This window comes from Paralichthys olivaceus, chromosome 4 (assembly GCF_024713975.1).
Source record: "Paralichthys olivaceus isolate ysfri-2021 chromosome 4, ASM2471397v2, whole genome shotgun sequence".
NCBI classification, from domain to species: Eukaryota; Metazoa; Chordata; class Actinopteri; order Pleuronectiformes; family Paralichthyidae; genus Paralichthys; species Paralichthys olivaceus.
The window spans coordinates 13,642,909-13,664,063 of NC_091096.1; the positions used below are offsets into that span (position 1 = coordinate 13,642,909).

The 21,155-nt window shown below is 40.9% G+C and overlaps 1 protein-coding gene across 6 annotated transcripts; it reads right to left on the reverse strand.

Annotated features, from left to right (window-relative positions):
* Positions 1 to 282: 282 nt before the first annotated feature.
* Positions 283 to 17,994, reverse strand: LOC109638040 (T-box transcription factor 5). Of its 6 annotated transcripts, none has more exons than XM_069523827.1 (10): positions 17,901 to 17,994; positions 15,735 to 15,937; positions 10,945 to 11,091; positions 10,533 to 10,627; positions 10,059 to 10,178; positions 8,338 to 8,485; positions 6,784 to 6,936; positions 5,020 to 5,111; positions 3,811 to 4,052; positions 283 to 2,341 (listed from the first exon to the last, which is right to left on the reverse strand). In XM_069523827.1, the coding sequence occupies exons 2-10, from the start codon at positions 15,771 to 15,773 to the stop codon at positions 1,755 to 1,757; spliced, it is 1,623 nt and encodes a 540-aa protein (XP_069379928.1). In that variant the 5' UTR covers positions 15,774 to 15,937; positions 17,901 to 17,994; the 3' UTR covers positions 283 to 1,754. The 6 variants fall into 6 exon arrangements, with proteins under 6 accessions (XP_069379928.1, XP_069379929.1, XP_069379932.1 ...); XM_069523828.1 differs by having other exon boundaries at positions 15,735 to 16,083; XM_069523831.1 differs by having other exon boundaries at positions 15,735 to 15,891; positions 17,901 to 17,986.
* Positions 17,995 to 21,155: the final 3,161 nt, after the last annotated feature.

A 21,155-nucleotide genomic window follows, 5' to 3' on the forward strand; every position in this document is an offset into this window, starting at 1 on the left:
TGGGACACAATTTTGGGGACGGGTCTGAACAAGGACCCAGGAGGTGAAATAAATATGTTTATGGGAACATCAGGTGGTGTGTGGACATTCTCGTCTTCTGCTGCTGTTATCAGGTCCTTCATATTCATACATGTGTTGAAACTGATAAACTGCACTGCACTTTAAAGAGTTTCCACTCCCATGAAGCTGAACGTGCTTTAAATAACCAGCCAGGAATGTTAACAGAACATATCTGCTGGGTTTGTGGTCTGATGACAAAGAAGAATACCGCGACCCGTTGACTTACGCAACATTCTCTAAAATTTATTCAATTTCTGTATATAAATCTGTCTTTATTTTCCATAGAACAGAAAAATGTATCACAATTACTTATCACCATATGGAGATTGAGGGTGAAACCATGAAGGGAGCCTTCAGAAGAGAAACAAATATCTCTGAACAATACCTTGTTTTACAAGTTAACAAACAACGAAGCAATCTTTTTTTTTCAAATCTAGAGTAATAAATACTATTAGCAGGAAAAAATGCTATATAACACAAACATTTTCATCTTCACTGTCACATACACACTCACACACACAAATCAAACACATATCAGGGAATGACGAGGATCTGCTCTCTGCACACGGTTGAAGTACCTTCTCACATGTTACTGCATGTAAAACACCTGGGTGGAAAATATAAAAACACTGCTTCATGACACAAAAATAAACCGTATTTTGCACAACGGGAGCCACAAATGTTTCTGTACAGTGAACTACAAGGATGAGGGTCATACCCAGGTCCTTGTACATCAAGAATCAACATTACTCATTAAAAATTCAGAAACAAACAAAACGGGCAATCACACGCAGACATGAAACCCGCTGCACTCCAGCTCTGACAAGTCAGCTGGGGATGAAAACAGAGGCGCGCGCTCATTGGCTGGCTGCTGGTGAGCGGAGAGGGATGATTGGTCAGCTGGGGGTGACTGAGAGGACAGCGGTGACAGCTGTGTGAGGCTGAGATGTGCATTTACCCAGAATGCAGTGGAAACTGTGTTTACAGGTCCTTCAGCCTGTAGCGTGGTCTAAACAAACTGTTTATCTCTGCAGTGCAGTGCCCGCAGCTACTACTGCCTGTCTCAATGGAAATTAACTCATAGTATCCTTGAGCCGGGCTGACACAGGCTTTACATACAAAGACACACACTTGAACACACACGCACGCAGACAACTCATGCCTTTTTCTCCTTCACTGAGACTGAGCCAAGTTTTGCTCCACAAAAAATGTCTCCCTCAGGCTCCGCTCTGAGAGCTGAGATTATTTTGGTTAGTAAATGTTACTGCCTGTCTGACACTGGGTCACAATTTACATCGTTGATAATGCAAGAGTGGGAGTCATTGAGAGGGGAAGTGTTTAGGGTCTGTCTGTAACAGGGCTCACAGTGCAAACATTTGGACGACACCAGTCATTGAGTTATGAAAAGATGATAAACTACAACTTTGATGGTCCTGCGTTTTTTTTGTTTTTTTTTAACACCTGAAGTGTCATGGTTGGCAAAGTCCAGTCTTAAGTCAATCAACAATCCACTGCTCCATCTAGCACAGGGGGAGACATGGCTAATAGATGAGAACTTTGTCACACAGCACAAGATCAAACTTTTCACAATTATTGTACAAAGGTATGTTTATGTTGCAGCGTGTTCCAGAAGAGCAGAAAGTTCAAGACGCTGTGTCATCTGGACAGTCATTCAGGTGTGTCCTCTGGCTCGGTTAGGAGGCTGCACTCCATTCTGGTACTCCACACCTGATGTGTGTGTGCGTCTCCAGCGTGTGGTACAGAGGAGGAGAAAGGTTGGGTGTGTAGCGAGGGTACTCTCTGAGAGGAGGGCTGATCTGCCGGCTGTGAATGTTTTGGGAGCTCTGAGATAGAGGTCCAGAGCTCTGGCTCTGATAGGGGTCGTGGGCGATGTGCTCTCCCAGCAGCGGGGAGCTCTGGTGGGCTATGGCACTGAGTCGAGAGCCCTGAGGGCTGGAGCTGTAGGGAGGGTGAGGGGTGTAAGGTGGGTAGGGTTCCATGGGGGTCATGGCAGAGGGGAGGGGACAGGTGTATGACCAGGATGCACAGTTGAGTTCATCCAGTCTGGGCTCGGAGCTGGCAAACATGCACGCCTGACGCTGTCCCATGTCTGAGCTGTAGGGGGAGTCAGTGAGACCCAGGGCAGTGTTGTTGGGTAGACCAGTTGGAGGCGGAGGAAAGGATGAGGGTTGATAGTAGGACTCGCCCTCACTTGGTGAACTGCCAGTAAAAGGTTTCTTGTACTGGTGCTGATGGTCTCCTGAAGGGCAGTTCTCCTCCGCTACAGACACACACACAGAAAATATTATGTAGATTTTCCATCTGACAGTTCCCATATTAGACAGTTCAAGTAGCTGAGACAGAATAATAATACATGAGAAGTAAAGTTCAATTTGGCTGCTTCGTATAATATGAAGTCAAAAACAAAGAACCACACAGTTCATCTCTTTATAGGTACCAGCTGACGCAAAACATGTTTTTCTCCTTGAGATCAACTACAGTTTAGAAAATGCTTCTTGTTATTATACTAAATTATTTCCCTCTGAACTAAAATCAAAGTGTGGAGATGGTCATTATTGCTGATTTTCTTTTAGTTGTGGAGTAATAGATCTAAATGAATCCATGACAGCATCTGTAAATAAACACACATGAATACATTTGCTGCCTAAGTAAAATCTGATGCAATTTACAATGTTTACAAAAATAAACTGAAAGCTAGAAAACCGTACATCTGGGGTTTCAGTTGATGCAAAAGGAGGTTTGCAAACCGTCAGGCTCAGGAGGGGAGAAAAAAGCAAATGTACCGAATTAAAAAAAACAACTCTTTAAGCAATTGTTGATCTTATACATGTCAGAAGCTTGAAGAGACTTATGTTCAATTTAATAAAAAGTCAATTCATTCTTCTTAATTACATAATCATCATCCATGGTCATCCAGCCATGGTGGTTGGCTGACAGATATCAACATTTTTGAACCTGTTCTAAACTTGTGTAGTTGAGATAGTAATAACTGTATTCTGTGTATATTTGTAGTAAAAATAGACAACTACAATTGTTATTTTTTAATCTGCAAACAGAAACTTGCAAACACTATGCAGAATTTTCCAAAACAACAATTTTGCCATCCTAAAGTACAGAAACAGCACCCCTGCGTTCTGCTCACTAGGCCGACGTGCTGAAAGTGTTAAAACACAGTCTTCGGCTGGCAGCTGCTAAAGCACATTGTCCTACGCTGCATTGTTAATCCTGAGCATCTTTAAATGGATTAACTGTTATATGTGTGAGGTTATAAAAGTGTAACTGGAGACGACACGCACTCCCAAGAGTGGGACTGATTAAAGGCAATGTCCAGAGCTGGTTTTACCATCATTAAAAGAAGTTTTGTTCCCCTCTCAAATGGTGTTTTTAGAAATCAAAAGAAACAGTATCAACTTTGTCTATATACAAGTGTAAATATAATATTGCATATAAAATGTACTGATTTTTAAATATTATTATAGGGTGTTTCCTGCTGTCTCCACTCTCCCTGTGTTTATATGACTTTTACCTAACGCAGTTTTTCTACCACTATGAATATTTTGACACAAAACCATAAGTGAGAGAAATTATCAGTTAAAGTATTACAACAACTCGAAGTAGGTCAGTGCTGCATTTGTGAGTTAACTGATGTTTTTTCCTCAGAATTTTTACAGCATAAGACTTGGGCAGTACTTGGTGTACTGAGGACAAACACACACAGCGTCCCCCTACCTTTCCTCTTGGTGCAGTGGTAGACCTGTGGCTGCAGGTGAGGCTGAGGCAGGGTGTAGTGTGCGGGGGGAGGACCCAGCAGCTCCTGGGGACTGCTGCTGCTCAAACCATTCTCGCAGCCGTAGGGGGATCCGACAGCCTCGGGGGAGACCCTCAGACCCCGACCCTCCCCGCAAAACGGACTGCCTGTGGGGCAGGCCCTCTGGCGGATGGTGCTGCGAGGGACCACTGGGTAATCCTTGCTGGAACAGAAAGAGAGAGAAGTGGGTTCAGAATTACAGCAGGAGCAACAATTTGCATCTGATGTTGTTATGGCCTCAGGTACGCTGCATGCTCTGAACTCTGTATTGGTGTCTTGTTAGACTCAGCGCTGCAATGTTGTGATCTTTTTTCCTCTTTTCCTTTTCTTTTAAGTTTACTTTGCCGCTCTCCATCCTTTCAGCTCCCATCTCTCTCTGTGCACACTGCCCTCTCTGTGAACTCTGTGGTATGTAGGGGACAGCGGGCCACATCTCCCTGACTCTAGCCAAGATAGTGACACACACTCTCTCTCTCACACACGCGCGTGCGCGCGCACGCACGCACACACACACACGCACACACAGAGTCAGTGCCGCTGTGAGATAATTTGCTTCTCTAAAAATAAACATCCATCCACGTGTCACTTCAGATAGAATCCACTCCTCTCCTCTTCCTCTACTCTCCACCAGCCACAGCAGCACAATAACACAGTTGCCTGCTGTATTTAATACCACCCTCCATTCCTACTCTTCCTCCCGTCTCTTTCCTCTCCCTCCCCTCAGTAATGGCCTCTCATTGGCTCATTAAAATCTCCTAAACTGCCTGCTACTAAAGTGTTTCAATGGAAATTAGTTCAGCACGCAAACGCACACCATGTAAGGGCATCAGCTAATCAGCAGTGACCGTTTAATGGAACAGCAGCAACGTGACATCATCAGTCTGTCAATGCAGCGCAGGAGCTGGTGCTCGGTGCACGGGTGTCACGTCTGCGCTGCACGTTACAGATGAGGTTTCAGGCTGAGATCAACCTTCAGCTGACAGTGGCTCACGTCTCTTTGTACCACTTGGCTCCGCTCACACACACACGTCTTAGAGCATATGTACGCCATCATAACAACCCTCCCCCCGGGGTGAGGGAGGAAAAGAGAAAGGACCAGATTTTGTCTCCCATGCATAATCTGTACTCACCCCTGTAGCTTGGCCATGCGGTGCAGCTCATTGTCGTCGCTGCCTCTGAAGCCCTTTGCAAAAGGATTGTTCTCTATCTTCAGCTGTGTGATCTGAGGAGGAAACACAGAAAACCTCAGACACTGGAGGTGCAGCACAGGATGCTCTCACACTGTTACACAAATGCACACGCACACACCAGCATGTTCAATTTTTAACTGTTCTCTTCATTGACCTAAAGTCAATAGTTTGCTATTAGTCAGAGGCTCAGCAGATGTTAAAAGCGGCCCCAGTGAAGTTCTGCACGGCCAACATTCCTCAGCCGCTGACGTTTCTAACGAAGCGGACAGTGTTCTCGCCAGCTGACACAGAATAAACTGTTTACCCAAACAGTCGCCAGGTTTGAGGGTTTTGAGCCAAGGCTTTTAGAGTTCCAGAGCTGAGAGCTTTGATGTTAAGTCCTCAAACTTTTCTCACTGATGTCGTGGAGGGAAACCTTCGAGTTGTGAGGGAGTTCATGTGGCTAAAGACCGTGTCCATCACACAGACGGCAAGTGGACTGGAAATCTGACACGAGCTCAGAACCAAACAAACTTTGAAGTGCACATATTAGTGATACTGACCTCAGCTTATACTACTGGCTCAACAACTCTGTGTTCCATGGGCAAGAAGTATATTGGGCGAGAAGATTACAATGAGTATTGGAAATTTTAATAAGAAAAGGGTTTTTCTTACACAATAAGCAAATTTTACACCAAAATTAAGAATTTGCTAAATTCAAAACCACCTCAATTTTGACTTCACAAATTATATTACTGCTAATAATAATTATAGTTATACCAATTAGTTAGTCAGTAGTTAGTAAATGTTTGTGTTTATTTACAATTATATTTTGATTCAATAATTATGCAGTAAAACAAGTTGGTATAAGTATTTTATTTATGAGCTATAATAAATATATTTCATTATAGATTATAGTTTATACATTTTCAAAAATACCATATTAACATTTCACATAAAGTTTGCTGAATTGACAAGGCTTCTATTTTGTCAAGTGAGCTAATTTGCCAACAAGCTATACATGTTGAAATAATGAAGAAAAAATATCTAGTTTAAATGTAATTATTTAGGCTACCTGTGATTTGTGGTGATATGTGATAAAATTAGGTGAAAGCCTAAACAGAGACTTCAGCAATTTGTCTTTCTAACACAGAGAGAAAACTGGATCAGCCAAGATCAAGGGGAAGAAACAGGTCATTACAGGCTGTCACTCACACACACACACACACACACACACACACACACACACACACACACACACACACACACACACACACACACACACACTCTATGTTTGTGTTACTGTCCGTATTTTGTATCCAGAAAGTCAATTTGCTTCTTCATTGTTTATGTGTCCTTGCAAGTATTTGTAAACACTTCTAAAAATAAAGTTACTTTGTGTATGAGTGTGTGTGTGTGTGTGTGTGTGTGTGTGTGTGTGTGTGTGTGCGCGTGTGACTGTTTGAATGTGCCTAGTGACCAAAGGTAAAACTTAAAGCACTAATCCAAAATTTTAAGTCAAACATAACTGATCTGAGATCCATTACCATCAATACACTTCAAACTCCAACACCAAAGTCTAAGCATCATGGTATTGTTATATATATATAATATTTCACTGTTGTTTCATCCATAAAAAAAGATTTATCTGCTGCCTCTCTATAACATGTGACAGTTCCATGACTCTGGAAACTGTCTGGCTCATGTTCCCTGCACAAATCCCACCTTGTGGTTCTGGTAGGACGTCACAGCGATGAAGGCGGTCTCGGAGAAGACGTGGGTGCAGAAGGCTGTGTTCTTTGAGCCGAAGCCATTGTTCTCGTCCGCCTTGACGATGTGGAGACGAGGCTGGTATTTGTGCATGGAGTTGAGTATTATCTGCATGGGGAGAGATTGAGAAGGTGAGGCTGACAGAACTGTCAGCATCTGGTGGTGTGTGTTTTCAGGAAACACACACAAGCAGATGCTCTGTGGGAACTGGCCTATAGAACATGTGGAAGGTATAAGCCCACCTAGAGGCAAGATGGCCAGATTCCTATACACTGACATGACACTTTAAGACAGAGTCATACTTTACATATCAGCAGGATCAAAATAATGGAATCAAGATGAAACATAAATTGATAATTGATTAAGTTTTATGTATATGTCAACTTTCTCCAAGACTGTAGCCAAGATATAAAACCAATGTGGGCATGACTCCAGTATGAATATGGGAATAATTATAGATGTTTTTTACTTGTTTTGATTGTAAAAAAATAATGATGATCTTATTTTAATGTGAATGTCAGAAAATGTTCTTACATAAAATAAAATGATTAGTGAAGCATATTACATATTCATTATTTTGATCTATTTTTCAAATATGGCACCTGTGAGGGTTTTCTTTCAACCCAAACCAAAGAACATACATTTATTTAATTTTAATTTTATATTAGGCTGAGATTTAAATAATAAATAATTTGATATTATGTTCACTGATCATTAACCTGATCCGTTTCTCAGATTTTCAGCAACATTGTGAAACACATCTTGACACGTTGGTGATCACTTCCCACTGCAGCAGTGTTTTTATTCAACAGGTTCTATAATTGTTAAATCTGTAGCTTTGACATATCAGTGGTGAAACAAATATAACAACCCTAAACTATTTCCCACGACACTGACAACTAACTAACTCCACAAGTGCGTTTTAATTGGAGCTCGTTTGTTTGGGGGCTCAGTTAAATCGCAGTGACGTGTCCGCCGGTGACACGCATCAGCTAATGGACTTTAAAGTCCCTGAAATCATTAGCTCTAATTTCTCAGACCCGAGAAGAGCGCGTTTCTGTCGGTGTCTGTGTTTGGCTGCTGGCGCGCTTTGGATCACGTTGAACAGGCTGCAGCACGCGGCCTCCTCATACCGTGACTGTGTGAGTGCTGTGTTCTGTGTTGGTGCTGCAGGATGAAGACTGGGACTGAAGCAGTCTGAAGTGTGTCCCTCCTGCTGAGGTGTGCTGTGCAGCAGTTTTAATTTAAGAGTTATTTCTTTTAGCATAGTTCTTTATTTAAAAGCACACTGTGGGTATTTAATGTGACCGGTTTTCGGAAGTCTGTGTCTTCATATTGTATTTTTAAACTACTTTTTTATTTGAACGTTTAAAATTAAGGACTTGCAACTATATCAACTTTCAAATAAAAAGGTAGATATGGAAACATACTGGTTTAACTGTGCAGAAATAAAATTCCACCAAATGTAAAAAAAAAATAAAAAAAAAAAAATGCTTGTAAGAGACTCACGTGTCCAAACGGGTCCAGGTGGTTGTTGGTGAGTTTGAGCTTCTGGAAGGAGACGAGCTGGCGGCTCCAGTGCGCCCCGGTGGCGGGAGAGTCCGGGTGGACGTAGAGCCTCCCCGGCATCGCGGGCTCTGCTTTCCCCGTTATCGACCTACACACAGACAAGAAAAATACAGCATTAGATCACACAAAGAGTCAGACACTGACCCTCAGTGGGTCACAGTGGTTTGTCTGAGCGGCAGCACGCTGCTTTGCCCGGCGCCATGTGGCGCAGACAGGAGGCCTGTGCCGCCGGCTGCAGAAGCTCTATCTGCTGCTTTAATTAGACAGACACTAAATGCAACGTGTTTTGCTGAAGTTTACGCAGATAATCACATCTGGACTTTGGCTCAGTGGACTCAGATGAACTCGATCTATTCCAAAGTCGCCGTGGCCTCTGTTATTTCTCTGCTGGAGAGAAGTTGTGCCAGGCGCCAAAAACCGTGAACCTAAAGCTGCTGATATAAATCAGCAGAAAAATAAAACAAGGGCCACTGATTATGACCAACTAATCTTATAGTTCATTATCTGCTTTCTCTTTTAAACAGAAGCTGAAGAGGAGACATGTTAGGAGCAAAGAATATTTCACCTCTGAATGAAAATAATAATAAAGGCCTGTATCAAAAACATAGTTATAATACAGCCCGAGTTATTTTATTTGAATTATTAAATAACATGTAGTTCTTTACAGCTACATGTAGTCTGGTCAGTATTTTGACTATAAAAGGTTGAAAGGTCAAATAACGTGACCTGGGATATAAAAGAGAGACAGAAAGAAAAAGAACAAACAGAAAATGTCATGTGTGAAATCTTGTAGCAAATGTACAGTCTGTTATATTTGAGGGGATTAATCTCCCCTCACCCACATAAACATACAAAAAACTTTATCTGTGGAAAATGCCTCCAGACTCGCACCGACTTATCTCCATAAACACCGAGCGCCTCCATTACGCACTGAGCTGGGACTTGTAGTGTCACGGCGAGTTTATCAAAAAAAAAAAACCTCTAGTTTCCGGCCATGTTACATTGTAATAACCAGTGTCTGATGCTTTGAGGAACAAGAGCATTGACGGCTCTCACTGTAGTCTGATCGGATTTACCCCTGAGCGCAACACACACATATAGAGAGGAAGGGGAGACTTTAATCCGGTCTGTGTCGTCTGTCCGCCCGGTGAACCCTTCACACTCTGATTCAACCGACGGACAGACACAGGGGGAAACACGAGGAACTAGGCCAAGCCAGTGCAAGGAGAGACTACTGGGTGTGTGTGTGTGTGGGTGTGTGTGTGGGTGTGTGGGTGTGTGGGTGTGTGTGTGTGTGTGTGTGTGTGTGTGTGTGTGTGTGTGAGTGTGGACACGATTTACCACTGATAAACTGATATTTCTGACAAGAGGCCCAAATATAAAAACATGAGTGAACAAGATAAAGGCCTTATATGAGAATATGTGGCGATCAATAAATAGATTTAATTTCTTTTCATGAACAGATCAATCATTTAATTTATCTTTTAGTGATATTATCAAATAATCAGTTGATAAGGAGGTTGACCTGAACAGACCAACTGCTCCACATCATCTTCATCATTACATCAAAGTCTATTACAGTTTTTTTTATAGTCCACCAAGTTACTTTTATATTTAGTCAATTGCTTTTATAGATATTTGAATATTTGCTGTGTACTAACCATTTGTTGTCAGCAAACTTGTAGCGGTGGTCATCCCTGGGGACAATGTCCATGAGGAGGATGTACTTGGTTTTGGGGTTGAGGCCCGTGACCTTCACCTTGTAGCTGGGGAACATCCTCCTTGGGAGAGCACACACATCCAGGAATTCAAAATGATACATCAGCACTGACCTCACAGCACGAGGAGATTTAGATCATAAACACATGAGGTTAGTTTATAAAATTAATACACACACAGGCCTCTGAAAGAAAATGTCCCCTAAGGACATTCCAACATGCATTTTGTACATTTTGTTCCAGGATTACAGTTTGGACAATGTACTTCACAAAAAAACATACTTGTTCATTAATTCCCCCAAACAATGTTTTAATTAAATGTGTGGCCCCATTAAAAATAAGGACATATGATACATTACATTTATAGTCTTTTTGCAGGCTGGAAAATATTTTTAAGATAGTTTCTTGTTCCTATACCTTCCAGCCTTGGTGATGATCATTTCAGTTCCCACTTCATCGAACTTGGTCCAGAGTTCCCTGTCATGAAGGAAAACTTTGATTCCCTCCATCCCCTGCAGCAAAATATAAACAGAGCTCAGTTAGAGGAAACCTCAGAATACAGCAGGACACAGTGCATATTAAATACCATTGTACACACATTTTAAAATTAGTATATAGTAATTTAATATGATAATTCGTGTATTTTAGAGTAGATTAAATAAATCATAAATACATTAATAATAAACAGTGTTGAATATTCTGTCCTCTGTTCTTGGAATCAGTAAAAAAAAAAGTGGATTCATTTTATTTAGTCAAAAACCATGCAGAGTCGTAGTTAGATGAAGTGAATAATAAAATGTATATTCTCATTCAGCTCAGTGGCGTGTACCTGCGGACTGGACGCTGTCTGCGGTGACGCTGGTGCGTTTGAGGTGAAGCTGGGATTTTCCCGTTTAGTCTGTTTCGGGGAATCCATGCAGTCCGAGTCCGGGCGATCTGCAAGGCCGAACTGGTCCCCTCCGTTTGCCATGTCCCACTGACACACACACACACACACACACACACACACACACACACACACACACACACACACACACACAGAGAGAGAGAGACAGAGAGAGGGAGAGAGAGAGGTCAGTGTGATGTGCATTTGTCTTTGGAGGTTTGGATATGGTTTCTTTTGTTTCACACATCAAAAATTGATATGAAATTGTTCTGTGACAACGACCTGTTGTTTGACTGTATGTTAATGTCACTGAACATTTCACATAATAGTTCATGGCCTGTAAAATAAATTATTTGAATTATAGTTTGAATCTTGTTTGGACCAATTAAGGTTAATCTCATCAAATCTTTGATCCAAATATTAAATATCAATAATCATTTTGTAATCAAATATAGACCAATCACTGATTTTCTATGAACTATAAAGTCTAATAAACAATAATAAATTAATACATTCTAATAATCAGATATTTGGGTAAGAGACGGTTTTTGTTACAGGACACACACACACACACACACACACACACACACACACACACACACACACACACACACACACACAAAGAGGCAGCTGTCCTGCACACATTTATATTATGGCGAAAAAAGAAAACACAACTTAAACAACCTGTAATCTTCTCTTTGCAAAATGGCCCCAGGATAATTACTAATATTACATTACAATGGCTGACAAGGACTAATCCAATATCCTTAGATTAGAGGCTTCCACTTAAAAGGAGATTAAATGTGCACGAACTTGCACTTTAACATTGTTTTCGAAGAAGGCTGAAGGATGCAGCTTGTTATTGATCATGTCTATTTATTTTGATATCGAGATGTCCAGATGTGAATGTATTGCATCTACAGTTTATTTAAACTACGCTACTATTGATCATTTCCATTTCAAATATGTGAAAACCTAAACTCCACAGTTGCAGCTACAGTCCACATGCTGTTCAAAATGGAAGCAGCTCTTAAAAGTGCACATCACTGACATTAAATAAGCGGACCACAGTTTTTCTGAGGCGCGTGTGTGCGTGTGTTTTGGATGGTATCTCTGTGAGGCCCTTTACCTCAGACACGCTGCTCTGCTCTCCCTGCAGACAACACGCTCATCCTGCTCCTGCGCGCTCCTGCAGCCTCGCTCTGGTTTCCCTTCAATTACTTTTCTTTTTTTTAATCCAACTCTCCAAATGTCGCCGTGAGTAGCTTCTCAAAAACACAGCATGTTCCCCCGTGCAGCTCGGAAATCCCAACGGGTTGTTCCTCCGTGCGTCTCCCTGCTGCTGCCCAGCCAGACGCGCGGCTCGTCCTCGCCACTGCTCCCGTCACCTCCGGCTACAGTGAAGACCGAGATCCGTTCAACGCGGCTCTAGATCCCCCTCGTTTCTTTCTCCTCTCCTCCCCGTTGCCCTCTCGGTGGCGGAGGCAACCCTGATCTGAACCCCCCCTCATCACATCCTCCACTACAAATGGAGTCAAGTCCGCCTCGCGCACTCTGCCCTCCCCCTTCTGCCTGCTCCGCGCTCCCATAGGTCTGCACAGCGCGTTGGTATCTGCAGCCCAAATCATGGCTGCGACACTGGCCAATCACACACGCAAACGCCTCCACGTGCACGCACGCACACAAACACAAACAAAACCCACGTACTGAGCCATACGCACGCGCACTCGGGTCAATGGTTATTTATTTTTCAAAAACAATTCTCACATTAACTGTTTGTCACTGGGGCATCAATCATATACAACATGGATGTCATGTCACACCACAACATGACCTCTGACTGATTTTGTACCACTCTCCTTTTTGTAATTACACATCTGTAAATATCTTGAAAAAAACGATAATCCATTCAACTGTGGCTGCTCAGAGAAATTGTAAGAGGTTACAATAATTTACTCTCACAATAATAATGATTTGAAAGGAAGACGGCAGAGAGAGGAAATTGTGGTTTTGTTGTTGTTTTTTAAACGGAGTTTGAGCAATAACCATGGTTATTCATCTCCAATCCCACATCACCCAAAGATGGTTGACATGACAGGGTTTGTTTTCACTGGTGGAGAGGGCACCTCATTATCATCATCATCATGATCAGTCTGTTTATTTATGCCAGTGCCTTACATTACAACAAAAATACACCAGAATGAGTGGACTTGGTTTGTATGAATTTCCTAAAATAACAAAACCCCACATGCCTAATCTGACGTGACGGACACGCATATTACCTCACAGTAGATTACAGATGCAGGCAGAGGAGGCCTATAACAGCAGCAGTGGCGGGTTGATGCGAGGGCGCATCACTTTGACTGGATTACTGGAGATCCCGGAGGCATCCAGAGTTGAAAGTTGACGGGGTCACCAGTGGGTCAACATGCCGGATCCCTCCGTTATCCATATTTCTACCGATTCCTATGCCCCCCCCCCCCCCCCCCTCCCTCTCTGCTCGCTGCATGTTCCTTCACCCTGCCTGGCACATTCTAATTTACAGTGATTTGTACAGATGTAAGCCTTAACCTACGAACCATCTTCCCATTATTAATTAACACGGAATGTGGAATATGTTTCTGCAGCTCAGTGTCGACCTGCATGCCAGACGCACATGATCCAAAATAACCTGCTGCAAACACTATCGTAGTTTATATTACTGAATTTAATTTGAACATTGAACCAAATATCGCATTAGAAATGTTAAATTAATACTTAATCAAATTGGAATATGTAGGGAAATCGTGTGCGTAAAATCACCCTTTTACGCGGGAGAATTTGTCGGTTTTTGCGCACATGCATGTGTCTACATTTTGCGTAAAAAGCATCAATAGCAGCTCTTACCGTGTTTAAATAGAAATCCCGAGATTAGAGACCTCCTCGTTCCCAGCAGCGCGGTGCACAGCCTCTCCTGCACAGCGCGACACGCGGGTGATGTGAGAGAGCGCGCTGCTGCCACTGGGTGAGATGGGATCTGTATGCGTGCTTGCGCGGGCGCTTTGTGTGTGTGTGTGTGTGTGTGTGTGTGTGTGTGTGTGTGTGTGTGTGTGTGTGTGTGTAAATGCAGACCCATCAAGTTTCCGATCTGCTCTGATACCCTGCCAATAAGCCTATCAATTTCTACTCTGACACGAACACAAGCGCTGTTTGTGCCACATTTAAGCTCATGTCTTTCTGAGATTGTTATTGAAGTGCGATTCAAATTGAATTATTCATTGCTATCCAGATGATAGCAGAATAGTAATAAATAATCTACCACATTTTAAATTAATAATTGAGTCGTCTATACATAAGTATTTGAGTCGCCACTTGTATTTGAACAACTAGCAAATCTTGACTTTGATGAAACAACTTTTTGAAAAGTAACCAAATCGTTATTATTCTGATTTATGTTAGGTGAACATCCTATAGTTCATTTTAACAAAACTTTGTTTATATTCTAGACAATCGTCGTTTTGCTGCAGTTTGAAGAATAACCCAAATGTTTATCAAATTCATAATACGTTTTCGCAGTCGAGGTTTATTGGAGCTCTCTGAGAATATGTTCTACATTTGAGATTTTGATTTCCAAAATAACAGGAAAAAAATCTGAGGTGGCAAATCGAAATATAGAAGTAAAACTTATTACGCAAAGAAAGACCACTGTGCATAAAAATCTGCAAAATGCATAAGAAGCAGCAGTAAAGTTAGACGCCATGGCGTTAACTTTTTCATTTAACTCTGGAGCCAGTAGGCCAAAATGTTGATCAGAAATTATTTACTTCCGGGTCAAAGATAAAAATACAATTTTTCTGATCAGTTGCAACAAATAAAGACACTGTATCATTAAATACGTGAAATAAAAATCAATGATTAAAATACAAAACCTCGAGAAAAAGATAAAGTACGCGAGACGGGACTTCTCCTAAATCCACAATAACGATTATTCAGCCTCGAGGACCAACAGACTAAGGATCGCGACCACCCGTTATTTTATTGGAAAAATACAGTTTCATCAAATACAATATTTATTTAAAACTTCCTCCATTAAAGGGTGTAATTACAAAATTTAAAGAAAAAAGGGTAAAAAAATTAATGTAATCCGTTTTATTAGTCTTAATTATGAGTTGCAGACAGAGTTGAATTTATAAAACGTATACATTTTGAAAATATAGGAATAAGTAAATCAATTTTGTTCACAATAAAATATCTTTAGAAAAATGATCCAATCACTGCAGCTCATTACAACAAGGCAAAATATGTATGTTTTAAACCAGCTGTACATAACCATTAGGGTTTAATCAACCCCTGGACCTCACTTAAAAAGTGCTCATAAATAATTCAGTTAATAAATAAAAACATTGCCTGAAATTCAAATAATTCTACAAAAACCTATTCAATATTTTTTATATTTGTATTCTGTTATACCGGATTGCAGGACCTTGTCCTAAATGACTTTAGTGTGTGAAAACTAATATCCAACAGGAGGCTGTTAAGCTATGCACACCACAGATAAAATTGGTTGGGGTTAGCGTTAATCCGCATGCACTTACTATTACTGTTATTATTGTTTGTTGCTTTAAATCATTAAAAACTTCACAAATAAATCCAATTTAAAATCTGTTTTTTCCTTTCTGTGATATAAATCTTCATATGGTTTTATGCTTAAGTTGCATGGTTTAATGCAGCAGAAGAGAGAGAGGCAATAATACCTGAAATGAGGTGGTGGTGGTGGCGGCTGGACAGCTCATTATTGTCCCATCCTGGCTTCAGCTGACTGGATCCTCTGTTCTCCGTCTGGAGGAAGTGGTGAAGGGGTCCCAGACCTCCTGCACTCAGCAGGTCTGTCTCACACACCTCCAGCTCGGCCTGAGCAAGTGTGTGTGGCATTAAAGGTGAAGGTCAACCTATTCCTCTGCAAACAATCACATCACACAGGGCAAAATACATTCCAACCAACCCCCCGCCTCCAATGTGTAAGGCGGTCTGATGTGGGAACAGGGGAGGGTGGGGGTTTGGCAGTGGTCCAGACGGGGCCTCAGAGTCCAGATGAAGGAAAACCTGTTCCACATTAATATGACTTCATATTACACACGTTAGAGAAACATGGCTTTCTGCACAGGCTTAGTTAAATGTTATCTCTTTAAAGTCACTATGTGTCATGTGACTTACTGTAAAGTTGCCATCAGATACTTAGTGGTTTAGTGGTAAAATTATGTGACAGATCTTTTTTTTTTCAGGATTCCACCAAACACTACAAACACATGCACACATATGCACACGAAAATCAACTAATTTCTACTCATTACTTGTGCCAATTTATATCTCTATCATGGCTTGAGAAATAAAGTCATGCGACTTAAATTTCTGCGTTGATTCCCATTAATATTCTTCCGATCACTCATTACCAGCAGAAAGCTGCTGTCAAGAGTCAGCCGAGCATCGAGCCCCAGGCTGTGAGCGCCAGTGACTCAACTTTGACTCAGATGAGCAGAACACAAACATTCAAGCAATAATCAAACAGCCAAACAACCACAATGACAATGCAAACCAAGATAGAAAAGTCTATCATATGAATATCGCCAAGCAGAAGTGGTCGACTGAATCAATGTACACCAGCGAGTGAGAGCAAATTCAAAGCTCTTTATCTTTAGCACTGTATAAACTACAGATTTTCAATCATGTCCAACCCTGAATCAACAGATTTACCCCAAAGACGCCTATGAGATTGATATATTGAAATAACATTACAACTAGAAGAGCACTCAGAGATCACATATACTTCCACCAAGGCTAATGCAGTGTCTCGCCATGTTAAAGAGAATAAAAAAGAAATAAATTCCCTGGATTCGACCGTTTATCCAGATCTGCTCTGAAATTTAATGGATTCATCTTTGGTCATGCCACTAAAGATAATTTCATGGACATTGGTTTAGTATTTTGAGTAATCCTCCCTTCAGACAGACATGAAAATATAACCTAGATAATAACTTACTCCTCGAAACCCGACCAGAACATTTATAAAACTGGGAGAAGTTCAACTCTCGTAACTACAGGTTGTGAAGGGGGCAGTCAAGAGACAATCTAGAACAGGTCCACAATGATTTGGGCTTATGGGGTAATAAAGTTTTTTCTGAAAATGTCCATAACATTTTCAATGTAAGAGAGAGACAAAAGATATTTTTCAATTAGATTAGATTCCTACCCTATTGTTTGGACAATAGTTATTAATGCCATCATGACTAGTTATTAGCTACCACATTAATCAGGTTACATTTACATTTGGTTGTCAAACATCAAGATCCTCCTGCTTCAATGATTGTTCCACTTGTTCCATAGTGTGTTACAATCAGATGGAAATCTTAAACGGACCAATCAGCATGTATTAGCAGGATTCTAGCAAGTTATGAACAAATTTGTCCCCCTGCTAAAAAAGGAAAGGAGATTAGTTTCTATTTTAATTTAAATTTAAAGATTATAGCACAAAAGAGTCTAGAAGTGAATAGTTATTTAAGCTGTTTAACTCCAATCATTCCAATGTATTTAGGACTGTCACTGAGTGAAGGGAGAATTACAACCAATTTCAGTACAAAGGCAGGAAATGAAGACATTCTCCAAAGCAAACTGACCAGAACTCAACGAAAAACACAGAGATTTTCAAAACATCAACTACATGCAAATAAGTGAACAAATAAACTTAGAAACTTTACTTCAAACATTTCAGAGTAGTTTACAGCACAATCTATCTGAATTTATAACAATTCATCAAATGAATAAATGCACCTGAGGATATTGCTGAACTATCACTGATGCTACAGTTCACGAAGAGCACATGAGCAGATTAAAGTGACTCACGCAGATAAGCTAGTGTTAGTTACCTTTATGTTGCAGATTAGAACATGCTTTTGTTTGTTTGGTTTGCGTTTGTTCACTTCCACCATTCTGGAGTCGTGTTTAGGCGGGAGCTGCTCGGCACTTCCTCATTTTAAGGTGTTGGTGATGTCACGGATAACGTCACTGGGTCAAACCAAGTGACGGGATTCAATTTTCTAGGAAAGTTTTTTTTATTGTGTATTTGAGGCATTCAGTGTTCATCTGTTTAGATAAGATACTTTTTACAGAGATGATTATACATTTAAAGGATCATCTAAAGTGGTTCTGAAGTGTTATTTGATTTGTTCGTAGTAAGAGTCTTGTGTGACTCCACCTGCTTTTCTTATGGATCTGGCTGGAGCGGGCAGGTGTGAAGGAACAATGGATGCGTTCGAAAAGTCCAACTAATCTCCTTTTTTAGCCACTATTCCCTGATCCTGAGGGAAGAGGTCAAGGAAAGGTGTAAAGGGGAAGCCGTTTGCCCAGAGAGCTCAAAACAATCAATTGGAGGACGGATGCACTGCAAAAAGCAACAACACATGCAAGTACAGAAACGTGCTGCAAACTGCGAAAACTAAATGTTTCCAGGGGACCCCAAAAAGTGATGAACCTGGCTGTAGTTCAATGCTTCCTGAAGTTCCATCACCACTGACTAGAAGCAGCCAGCATCTATCGACGGCCAGGTTCATTACTTTTTTGGCTCCCCTGGAAACATTTAGATTTTGCCATTTGCAGCATGTTTCTGTATTTGCTTGTTTTGTGACTTTTTTCAGCACATGTGTCCTCAAATTAGTGAAGTTATTTTCTTAATTTACAGTGTTTTGAGCTCTCAGGACCACCGTAACTTATGGCTTCTTCTTCACATCTTTCCTTCAAAAAGGAGATTATTTGGACATCAAATTGATGAAGTTTTTTTCTTAATTTGCACGTGTTTTTTCTATTTACACGTTTTCTTCATGTGCAGTGCACTGAGCTCTGTCGGCCACTGTAGTAAGGAGTTAGGAAAGAGGAACCACAGTGCAAATAAAATTGGACTTCACTTACACACTGCGTTTTTTTAAAAACAACTTAATTCATAACAGAAGATATGCACAAAATGTACGGCGCTGTGGGCTGTGCAGTGGCAGTTATGATACAGTTTCCTGTCCAAAATAGAATGACACATCCTGAGAAAAGATTTGATACAAAGGGAACATTTAATCATAATCTACACTCACAGGAAATAATAACTTCACAGATTTTAAAGGAAATGAAACAAACAGGACTGAAATGTTGAAAGAACCTAATCATATGATTGTGCATTCCACAATCGGGGGATTAAAGTGATTAAAATTTATATTTGTGTTTAATTATGATGTCTCGAAGTGAACATATTAGTTCAATATGTTTGTTGTTGACTGGACATGTGTGACAGAGAAGAAATCAGGAACTCAATCGATCATGTAATGATTGACATTATTCTGGATCGTGTCATGAGGATAAAACAACTCTTCTGTTTTTTGTATTTACGTGAGTGTGTCCAGGTGCAACTACAAGGTTGTGTAGCTTTAAATGTTGCTGCCTCAAAGAATTGTGGGGCAGAAGTTTCTCCTTTCCTTTTTATAAACGATGGTCAGACGTTTCCTATGCTGAAGGAGATAAGTTAGGAAGCATTGAAGCTCCTCTCCTTATCCTTTAGAGAATTCAAACATCTCTTATTATGGCGGCCAGTGAAATACTTCCAGGTCATTCCACTCAGTTATAAGGTCCTAAGCAAAATGAACTATTCTAACCAGCCCCTATATAAGCAGTTGGATTTAGTCGGTCTTGGAGAAGGTTAAAGTTGCATTTGTAATTCATCTTCCAGAAAAAGAAGTCTGCTGCTTCTGACCATCTCTCACATTCCACAAGCTCAAAGTATTTTTGACCCTTCTCTGACTCCATACTGTGCTTACACTTCAGTTTTTATTCTTATATGTATATACTACTTGTCTGAACTCCTCACTTCTGCTGATTCTTTGTATAAAGTCCAGCCAGCAACTCCTCTTAGTATCAGTTTGTGCAGCCAAACAGCTCCTCAGAAATTGCACTGCTCTTTAACAGTAACAGATTACTGACACGTATTGGTAACCAAAGAAATTATATAACTTGTGGAAAAAATATTAATAGGGTGAAACTTTTTCCTTTGGGCTGGTAGGTTTCCTCATTCTATAATTTCACCTCTATTTCTTCAGCTTTTATTTTGAAGGACACATACAAGTATATAATTAAGTGTATTTTATTTATCAGACGTATTTGTTCATTTCTATCAAACTTAAATGTTGATTTTTGAAAACACTGTAGCGTCTGTGTAAAGTTTCTGTGACGTTTAAAGTGAGTTGGTGATGGAAACATGTTTTTATGGCCTGCACTCACTAGACAGTGTGGTGTCATGCAGCTCCCTCTAGTGGTTGTCCTCTGAAAACAGGGAAACAACAGTTGTTCCAACTACTCCTCTTCATGCACACATTCCTACACTAGTCTGCAAGCAATGAAACACACAACTCCAAAAGTACAGGGAGCACGACTGTATTTTGTAACATTCAGTGTGACGGCATCAGAAAGAGAGACAGAGTCGTCCATGTGGGAACATTAACATTTAGAGAAGCAGTGTGTCTGTGTGCCCTCAGAGCTGCTGTCACTCACAGGCGTCAGACTGAAGTGCTACGTGACCTTTATGTTCTGGACAAGAAATTCAACCTCCAAGGCTTCTGGTCTTTGGCTACATTAACAGAAATGTATGTCTTTGTTTCCCAGACAATACACAGACACTGAATTATAGAGACAACTGGGGAAGTAGATTATTTTGGTACAAGGTTGAAAATCAATGTGCCCAAAAAACGTTTAGTTTATAATTGGCATAAATAAAGATTCATCATAAAGATTAGTATTTTATTATTTTGTATATGTTGTTCCCCACATGTTTATCCTCCATCAGCTGTGTTATATTTGTTCTTTCATCAATCTTCATCCTCCAATTCTGCTCGGCTTTCTCTCAGTACCTTGGGGAAGCTCCATCTTTAACAGACTGAAAACTCATTTCAACACAGCTGACATTTCACAGGCACTCAGGGCCTTTTATACCTAACGACACAATTTAAACCATTCAGAGGAGACGTTTTACTCTCCCCGGTCCTGCAGCCGCACAGCTGCACCGGCAGGCACAGAGGGGAAGTGGACAGAGGTCAGGACAGCGTTTTAGGCATTTTACCTAATGGACCTTTGCTCTGGACGTGTGAAAC